This window comes from Apaloderma vittatum, unplaced genomic scaffold (assembly GCF_000703405.1).
Source record: "Apaloderma vittatum isolate BGI_N311 unplaced genomic scaffold, ASM70340v1 scaffold28506, whole genome shotgun sequence".
In the NCBI taxonomy this organism is placed as follows: domain Eukaryota; kingdom Metazoa; phylum Chordata; class Aves; order Trogoniformes; family Trogonidae; genus Apaloderma; species Apaloderma vittatum.
In genome coordinates this window covers 8,834-19,347 of record NW_009723840.1, presented here as the reverse complement: position 1 = coordinate 19,347, position 10,514 = coordinate 8,834, and the positions used below count along the sequence as shown (strand labels likewise).

At 45.4% G+C, this 10,514-nt stretch overlaps 1 protein-coding gene across 1 annotated transcript; it reads right to left on the bottom strand.

Annotated features, from left to right (window-relative positions):
* Window positions 1-1,911: 1,911 nt before the first annotated feature.
* LOC104276099 (protein LBH-like) lies at window positions 1,912-2,145 on the bottom strand. Its single transcript, XM_009872269.1, has one exon. The coding sequence runs from the start codon at window positions 2,143-2,145 to the stop codon at window positions 1,912-1,914; it is 234 nt and encodes a 77-aa protein (XP_009870571.1).
* Window positions 2,146-10,514: the final 8,369 nt, after the last annotated feature.

Below are 10,514 nucleotides of genomic sequence, written 5' to 3'. Positions count from 1 at the left end.
AGGGAGAGGGGCGCGCCCCATGCCATGGCTGGACCTAGGCCTAAAGAGCGCACGCACAGCACGATCCACCCGACCAAGTCTACGACAGACAGCCTCACTCCACAAACACCAGCGACTAGCTAATCCGCTTCGTCAATGTACAGCGAGAAAGCATTTCTGAAAGGCGTCAGCCTTATTGAGAAGGCTGCTAAGAAAAGGCTGGTCCATCCGAATTTTCATGTTAGCCAAAGGGAGAGAACTGCTCTGGGCCACCCTGGGGGCGGCAGCCTTGCAGGCAAATCTTACACTTGCATCTCTGTACAAAAGTTACAAAATCAAATGGTGACATTATATTACATCTATTGTCCATAATATCACAGTGTTAGTTTTAAATGGCTAAAAACAAGACAGGTTTTAGATTTAAGACATCCTTCCTGCAGAAATGCAACCCCTTTGTCCTGCCGTTAATACCTGAAAGCAGCCCTGCTTGAAAAAGGTAAACCCAACGAAATGAGCTAATTGAAATTAGGATCATTTTTTCCTTGATAATCTCATATTTTCTAATACATCCCACTGTTGCCCGAGTCAAAATTAAACAAGTAATATGAATCCCAGCCTGAAAATCAAAGTGTTGAAGAGAACAGTTCTAAAGCCCCTGACGCTTCTTACCAGGCACTAACTAACTAAAACCCTTGCAGATTTGAATACAGATTACTTTGACATGTCTTCAGAGTGTGTTAGCTCTCCAACAACATTCACCATGAAGTTTCACTTCTGACGCTGTGGAGTCCCTAGTCATCCTCTTCAGTTCTGCTTTCCAGGGTATCTGTACTGTCTTCGACTTCTTTAGCTGGGTGCGCTAAGGTATCTGCAAAGAAATGGCTTATATTTATTTCCCCACACAGGTGCAATGGCCTTTGTTTGATTCCCTGCTCCACTGGGTAATCAAACCTGGCATGAGTAATTTGCTCTACCTGCAAACGTGGAGCAGGGAACTATGAGTGCATCACAATCTGACTTCACAGGGAATTTGAGACCCCGGAACAGGTACTAATGAGATGAGGCAACGATCCCTACGGATAGACACCGCAGTGGGAGGGCTACATGCAAAATCTGCACAAACTCTCAGTCCTGAAGACACAGTCCTAACCAGCACACAAAACTACCACTGAGGCCATACGTGCAGCCTGGAGGTCAGGCCATAGATTTGGCTCATATTTCTTCTTGAATGGTCAAACCCTGTGGTGGCCACCACTCAGAAACACTAACTGGAATAGCAGGCAATATGACACTTCAAGACCATTTGTCATAGCCCCTTTGAAGGTAAGGAAAAGTGCATCTTGCACCCCATCCTGGCTACTGTCTCTGGGCACTTGGGTGGCAAATGGTGCACTGAAATGGAAACCGAGTCACCCTTTAAAAGGAAAGGAGATCATCAAGGCGAAAAAAACAGAAATAGACGAGTTTTACCCTGGAGCATTCCCTATGAAAGCCACACTTCAACAAGTTCTTATCTTCAGCCATACTTACCCCACAGTGATACTACTAGTCATAGCTACATTTATGAGCTACTGCTACGCTAATGCACTCCTGGGACACCACGATGCTTTGAAAATGTGCAGCTGTTAAACACTTCACTTCTAGGCTAGGACATAGGGAGCTAGATGTATGCTACTGAACAGGATAATCCTAGAGGGAACAGCTATTGTGCTGTAAGCTGCCTGTTGGCATGTGAGTGGCCAGTAGTGAACCTGATGGGGATGAAACCCCATGTGCTTAAAAGCTACAAGGAAATTTTCAGTGCACAGGACTCTCTCCAGTGCAGGTGTTTATGGACACCTTCAAGCACCTACTGCTCTCTGATGCGCTATTAACTTCAGGGCACTGCATGGCCTGAAACTGCTATTTTCCTATGGGGAACAAGGATGAAAATTACTCATTCAGACCTTCCAGATCCATCTGCTGCTGCTTCTGCTGCTGCTGGACACAGACTCTTTGGTCACCATGAAGACCCTTCTCCTCCGCCGATTTCAGGTCATCAGGAGGCCAGCGCAGCTCCCCGCTCTCCACCTCCCCGGACTCGGTTGGTTCTACCACAATCGATGGCAGTCTTTTGGACAGCTTGGGGTATTTCTCACGTGAGTCTGAGAAGGCCTGGTGAGACATTTGGGGACACGTCCATCAAATCCTTGCCCAGAGGTACATACTCACAGCAAGCAGAGTACATGGTCCATCTTAGCATCCTTTCTACTTTTGACATGCACTCCCATGTCCATTAAAAACCCCTTTCAAACTGGTGCAGGGCAATAGTCCTGCACAAGGAGGATTTCAAAAGCAGCTGAATCCACCTCCATGCCAGCCAAGTGTGGACACAGAGGGGCTATAGGTCTCAGCACACTCTCCTCTGCACATGATGCCCCTCCCTGGGCAAAGAACAAACTCTGCTCGCCAGTGGGTCAGACAGATGATTGCCTTGACTTGCATGACCTGACATGCGTAGTAAAAACAGAGACATTGGGCGACAAAATTCATTAAGTTCCCAACATTCGTGTTTCAGTTCTGGTGGGTTTTTAAGACACGAAGGTCACTGCTGTAACACCAAGCTAAATGGCTGCTGCAGCCCTCCTAGGTGCTATCCTTTTACTCTGATGTGATAATTCATGTTATCTTGCTGTGACAGTTTATTAAGAAGTCACCATTCTGCAGAGCTATTTTTTTTCATTGTAAAACACTGTATTTTTTAATGCATTCATGCAAAACAGGTAGCCCCAGAGATCATCTTTACACAGAGGATGGTGCTAGCTATTATTTTCATTTGTCATGCTGAAGTTGCAGGTCAAACACTATGCAGTGATTAGAGCTTGAAGCTGAACTATGTCTTTTTAGTGAAGGATACTGTAACACTGAAAAGTGCTTTCTTGTTTTCAACATCACTAGTTCATTTAAATCTCTCAGGGTACTTTGTTTTGATCTGTTGTTTTGGGTGTTTTGCTGAGGGTTTTTTTGAGGAAAAAAATCATTGCAGCTCCTCCAGGATGTTAACATAAGGCAAACTCTGTTGTTGCTTCACTGAAATCTCATCTCACTGAAACCTCATCTTCCGGCTTCTCAAACTTCCATATACTTGCATGAATGAGTTGTGAATTTCTCCATGTTAGCCGAATTTTATTTTATTTTATTTTATTTTATTTTTTATTTTGCACATAACAATAAAATCGTGCAGACTAGGGGACTGAACTAGGGGTTGAGAGCAAGAACCATCCCATCTAACTTGAGACACTGCCACAGGTTTGCTGTGTGCTGGTGGGAACCTTCCTACATATCTGCAACACATTCACCCCTGAACTGGGTTGGACTGAGCGCTGCTGGTTATGTGAACCAGCCTCAGCACAGACAGAAACATGCAGATATTCCATAACCACCATAAAAGCGGGCACATTCTCCAGGACATCACCAGGGATCTGGGTGCGATGTGTTTGTGCCGTGGCTTTTAAAACCTTCCTTCCTCTCAGTAGCTGCTCTCTCTACGAGCTTAGGGTTTAGTTGTCCCGCTTGGCATCAGAGCTGGCATGGGGAGGCAGGTCCTTGGGAAAGGCAATTCTTTTCCTCTGTGTCTGGGAAGCAGCAAGCACATTTCTATCATTGCTGCGATATCTGTATCTAACTTCTGGTGAAAGACTGTAATTCTCACCCTCATGCCCTTGCTCCCCATGGTAGTGTTGCAGGGATTCATCACTCTCTGCAAATTGACACAAAGGCGAAAAACGTTGTATACTACTTTTAGTGTTGCAAAGCGAGACACAATTAAGAATCATAGAAGAGATTTCTTTTGTGAGAAAGCCCCTGCGGCGCAACTAGACCAAGTGACTCACTGAAGGTAAACCTTTCTGATGCCTCCCTAAGCTGCACCCACATGAGCGTAACTCGTCCTGATCGAGCCCTGCTATCAGAAGAGTTCCTTCCAACTTCCTACTACACAGCCTCCTCCTGAGCTCTTTATAATTTGGAAAGATATTTCCATGGATGCTGTCTGGGCTGGGAGGAATTTTTAAGAAGCTCCTAATGTGATCTTGCACTTTCCAAATATGAGACAAAGTAAAATGTCCTTTGCCAGGACAGACCCTGAGCAGTAGCACACTCTTCTTCAGACCTGCGGTGAAGGCCAGATTCCTGAGCCTCACAGCTCAGCTGGGAGAAAATAGCCACAAAATTCAGGGCAAAATGCCTTATCTCCTCCCAGGGCTGACCATGCAGGTGACAGTGACCATTTGCCCCGGCTGCTGCTCAGCCTGCTTGGGTGGCAGAGGGCTGCATGACAGCCACCCTGTCCCTGAGCCTGCTCGCAATGCCTGGATGGGGGATCCAATACAATAAACTTTCAGCTGTTTTATTTGTTTTCTGAAGCCCTAGGAAATAACACACACTAATCTAAAAACATGCTAGGAGCCGATTATTATGGCCGCAACAAAATTTAGGAAAGGCACCTGTGTGGCCCCAGCTCAGTTATTTTTGTTTGTGTCCTTCTCACATGGTCTTTTCTCACACCAGTTGCATAATGTTTTTTCCACCAGAGCCCGGTATTTACCACGTCCCTCCAGGAATGAGTCAGGACTGGCAGGAAGCAAAGCTGCCTGTCGGACCGTGCTGTGTTTTTCTGCGGAAGCTGGAGTATATGACAAGTGGGCAGGAGACTGAAGGAGGAGAAGGACTGGTCTCCTGGCCAGAGTACTTGGAAGTTGCTGGAAGAAACCTAGTTTTCCCACTGCGTCACTGACTTTGCATTGCCTCTCGTTTATTTTTGCTTTTTTTTTTGCCTCAGGTGGCCATCACTAAAATGGGGATGGTTCCACTCTCTCCCAGAGGGGAAGGGTGAGGGAGCTCACGGTAAACCTCTGGAGCATATAGAACCATAGAACAGCTCTAAATACATAGGTGGAGATGAAGCTGGCACAGAGTTTGGGCAGTGTGCACCAACACAATAATGAAAACCAGAAACTCAGTGAAAAAGAGGAAAGCGAATATTGAAAATGCAGTCTTTGAGTGAGCAGCACCTACCCTGTGCAGTCAATGATGCATGGAAAAGCCTATGGTACGCTCTTTAATTGCATACAGCCTTTCATTACATGCACAAGTGATCTGAAAGGAATCTGCAAAAATTCAGTTCTGACTTCCCTGGCTTTCAAATGCTTGATTTTAACCTGCAGTAGGCTGCTTCCAGAGCAGCTTTCTAAGTCTGCTTGCAATAATACACCTTGTGTTGAGAAGCAGCTTGAGTCCACCAGGACACAGTTAGGTTGTTCGTCCCTGGCAGTGACACTGAGAGTCATGAGCAAAACCACAGAGCACAAACTGAGGTGCAGGGGCTGTCACAAAGGGGGCTTGGGACATCGTGATCCCTCCTGCTGGAATCGGCACCGCAGGCGGGTATACGAGTGGGTGTGTGAGATCGCCTGGGGACAGAAAATGCTCTTGCACCTGCCAGCAAATGGCCCTGACCAGTGCAGCCACGATGCCACAGCCATTTATGTGAATTACACAACCATTTCAAATGGTCTCTTTTCTAAAAAGGGAACTCCCCTCCGAGCCTGAGGAAACTCAGTCTATTGAAAGGGTGGATGTGTAAAAGCTGTCATACAGTATAGGCTGGATGTCTTCATCACAGGATGGTTGCTGAGATCTGAACTCTTGGTGACAGTCTCTTTGCCTGCATCCCCGCAGGGGCCAGGCGTAGCTGTCATCATGCCCTGGAGACCTGGCATCTGGCAAAGCCCTCCTGCCAGAACTTTCACCTTTTAAAAAGAAAACCTAAGTAGGATCAAACACATATCTCAGGGCTTGTTCTTCTGGCACCTGTGCTCTGCAACTCACCATCTACATGTATGACAGGTATTGGTTGCAATGAATTACTTTTGAAAAGCAACTCAGGATATTTTCCAGTTTTTCTAATGTTACCTGGCTTGAAGGACCTCCTTCTTCCTCAGGAGTTTGGCTGAGCGTGAATTCCTCCATGACCGGTTCCCGTGTGTTCATCACCTCTGTCATGCTGCAAATATTAAAATGGGAAAACTCAGCTCTGAGCTTTGACCCCACAGTTAGTTTAATATGACGTTTGTTAAAATGTCAGGGTTACAAACTGTCCTTTCTAAACAGCCCCCTGAGAAGTGTCTCCTTGGCCCTCCAAGCCAACTGCCACTGCTGTGGACCCCAGCTGACCCCCAGGACAGCTGAAGGGACACCCATAGAGTCCCAGATCTGTCAACAGGAAAAATGGGAATCCTCCAATGTTATCAGCAAATGGTTTATTACTCATATATGAGCTCAGAAAGTGCATCTGTTGACCAAAAAAGTTAACTCATGGAAATATCAGCCTTGAATTAAATTCTCATTCTGATTCTATGTCTTCAGTATTTGCTCTTCCCAGATGTCTATTCCATTTAATCATGAGCCAGCAGTTCGTTATAAACTGTTAATTCCAGACAGACCAGCTGTATCGATGTCTAAGGGCCAGATTTTCAGTAATCTTTACTTGCCTGAGTGTTCAGAGAAGTGTCAAGTGGGATTTTTCAAATGCATCAGGGAAGGTTTGGCACCTAAATCCCATTTAAATTAATAATTTAGGAACCTAAGCTGCTTATGCATCCATTAAGCAACCCCCTGCGCTGTTTGGCACTCATGGCCCTACAGCTCTGACCATTGCCCTGCTCTTGTTCCACTGGGCACTTCAGCACCCCAGAGCAGAGGGATGAGAGATGGGTCCCATCTGCAGGGAGCTCAGTCCAGCCCATGGCTGGGTAGCTGCACGTCTGCATGGCATTAGGATTTTCCTCCCATTTGAGATTTATAGATATAGCATTCTACTGAAAAATTTGAGGATGTCTGAAAACTTCAGGCATGAACAGAGGCTGCACCACTCTGACCTACAGACTAAAGGGGCCACATTCATTCTGGATAGGAATACATCAGCCCTGGATGAGCTTGGCCACAAGTATTTCACTCTCTCTAGCTGGCATTCATCAGGTACAGCAGCTACTGCCTGATGGAGCCTCCTGCAGCACACAGAATGTAGGCATCATCAATTATACCGCCCTGCCACCTGCCACAGCAAGCACCCCTTTAGGCATGACTAAATGCTGCCATTAATTCTGGTCCTGCTTCACACACAAAAGCCTTCTTTGTAAAGGCTGCTCCTACTGAGAAGTGCAAACTAAAACACCTTAAGGATAACTTGTTTCAGGCTTACATTACCAATTACCCCACTAAAATAAATTTTACAATATCTGCAATTACTACAAAACACTTCACAATGACTTTAATTAGCTGTAGCACAGAGCAGCGTGATATCACAGAGCCTTTCACTCCCACTGCATCATATTTTAAAAAGAGCACAGTAGACCCAGGAGATGTTTGAGCTCAGCTGTGGGCCAAGACCTGACCCCAGAGGCATCCATCAGCTTAGGGAAAAGCTCTGAAGTGCCAGCCTTGGATCCAACCAACACAAAATTAAACTGCACGCTTCCTGGTACACACACAACAGGAGAACAGAACCAGGCTCTGAAACTCAGCAAAAAGCTGAACTAAACCCCTCGTATGGGCAACCCCCAGCTTACACAGCCTGAATCCTCCCAAAGTCATGGTACAGTAAAATGGACAGATTCAGCCTGCTAGGAAGAGAGTTTTGAGCATCCTGCCCTTGCTTGGACCTGTACTCCTCCACAAGGACACCACATTAGGACACCACAAACCATCTAATCAGTAAAATACATATATTTTCTGCACACATAATTTTATTTCCCGCAGCATCCACTGGGCCATACCACCAGACACCTGTGGGTGACAGAACTAGAGGGAGTGGTGACCTAGAAATGGGAGACCCTTTCCCAGAGCTGTGCCAGCTGTTCTTGCCACCTGATACAGTGCTTAAAGGGACAGAGCTGTGACCTTAGACCCTTCCTTCAGGCTGCCCAAAGAGCTTGTGGAGTCTCCTTCTCTGAAGAAATTCAAAACCTGCCTGGAAGCGTTGCTGTGCGATCTACTGTAGGTGATCCTGCTCTGGCAGGGGGGCTGGACTAGATCATCTTTCGAGGTCTCTTGCAACCCCTGACACTCCGTGATTCTGTGACTCCTTGCCCAAAAGGAAAGCAACACTCCCTCCATTGCCTTCTCTCTCTGATCACCCCTAGTGTTCACGCAGTTCTTGCCTTTCTTCCCTGTGCTGGTCCTGGTGTCTCCCTTGGTCCCAGAGTGACCCTTTTACACCCCTCCTGCAGATGACTACACTGGACCATAGCACAACCCCGCTCTCCCACCCCAATTCTTTGGGAAGAGTCAGTCTGGGGGTCTGTCCCGCTGCCTCTTAGCCAGACCCAGCCATAAGCCTAGAAAAGCACAGGCTCCACTGCCCATATCCAAGATGAACGTCTTTCTTTTCAGATCCTTTTTGGGGTTCAGTACCCCATCCCCAGCTGTCTGGGTTTTTTTAAATGAGAAAGTGTGTGTCTGGATGGAAATAATCATGGAGGCTTTGTGGAGGGCCTGAATTTATGAAGTCTTGGGCTTGGCTGCCACAGAGAAGACATGTCTCACTGCTGTCTGCCCTGGGGGTTGGTCCCTGCTAGGCAGTCATAGTCACCCACAGCTGGCTGGTTTATTTTAGCAGCTTTTCAATACGTATCAAGTGTTTAAAACACTTCCCTGTCCCTGTTCCATGGGACGCTAGAAATATACATCCACACATGCGCTGTCAAATCTGTCATACGAGCTCAAAGATGTCGCTAAGACCTCATGAAATTCTATTATTGAGCAATAAAGGGCTCCGTGCTTCCCTAAGACCACATTACACCCTGTAGATTATTTCTAAATGACAAAGACAAATGATTCTGGCTAGGAAAATGGTGACAGTCCTGCCAGTGTTACAGCAGATGCCTCAGTGAATCAGCTCCCAAGCTGTTGAAGCCCAGGCCGTTTCACAAAATCTGTGCAACTTAAAGCTTTGATTGAATAGGATGGCAGAAGTGATTGTACTTGATGTGTTTCAGAAAAGAACATGGGGCCATACAATTGGCAAAAGTATTAGGCTTTAACTGAAATAGATTAATTGTTCTCAGTTGCCACTTAGAAACAGTAAAGTAAAGCAGAAGAATCTATACGGGCTGTGAAAGCAACAATGCATCTAAAAACTACGTATTTAACTAGATATTCTATCAACTAGGTATTTAACGCTGAAAATAACTAGAACCAAAATAGTTGAGAATGCTGCCACAAATTACTTCATCTGAAACTTTGACATCACGTGGAGGGCATCACTGAATTGTTTATAAAGCCACAGAATCTGAAAGAGGGGTTTGGTCGTTGCTTAGGGCTTTTTAAAATATGGTATTACTCTATGTGAAGGAGAATTTTTTACTTTTCAGCCATTTTTGATGAAAAAGTATTGAGCCACTTTTAGTTTTCCTTTTACGTGAAACACGCTAACATACAATTGAAAAGTGGCTAATACCAGCAAATTATTATAAGAACTATATCTCTTTTAAATTAAGTCTTGCATTAATTTTATTTTATTTTATGCATGGTAGATGCTGTTATCACCAATGACATACAGTAGCCATAGTGATGCAAAAAAAGGCAATGAATAGCACTTACAAACAAAGAATAAATTCTGTTCCGGTGGATGAGTCACCTACTCTGAACCTTAAAATTCTTGAGGCAGTGAATTACAAGATGCATTTACTTCCCCCAAGCTTAATTAAGTGCAAATATACCAATTAGGAAATAAAACAAACAAATAAACAAAAAAGCAAAATCTGTTCTTGCTTTTCTGTGAGAAAACTACATTTAGAGAAAATTATCTTAAATGCAACTGCTAGAGCTGCAAGACCATGCTATGCTGGTCTTTTTCCAGCGGTGCAAGCAAATGCACAGATTGCTTTCTGCTGTTTGTCGTAGCACTAACCGGGTCAGTAACATGCAGAGCACTATATAGGTCGACAAGTGCTAAACCACCTACTCTGAGAAAGTGCTCAGAAACAATGCACATACTTTTATTTTAGGTTTTGAAAAGAGTGCAAAAACTGACCTGTGAAATTCCTGGTGGCAAAACCGTATCTGAATGAAAACCAGCCTCAGGATCCAAAAACTTACATGGCTATTGAAAACAAGCAGGTTGTGTGGTGCAAGGAAAATTTATTTAAGAAGCGGGGCAAAACCACATTTTATGGGACAGGTTGAGCCACAGTTAGGAAGAGCTGTTACCTGAAGCAAAGATCAGCCTGGAGGATGCTCAGACACACGCCAAACTGAGGCCTGATCCTACTCTCACCTCGTCAGCCAGGACAGGAGCAAAAGGGGACACCCAGACAGAGCATGAGGCTCCACGGGGGATAAACAGCAAGTACAGGGCAGTGACAGAAGAGAGCGTGTTACCTTCAATCACGTCAACAGATGTCGCTTCCAAAAACTGTCCTGGCTGCAGGCGTTCACGTCGTTGATGAAGTGTTGTGTAAACTCTGTCAAATCCTAGAAGTGCCTGAAAGAGACAA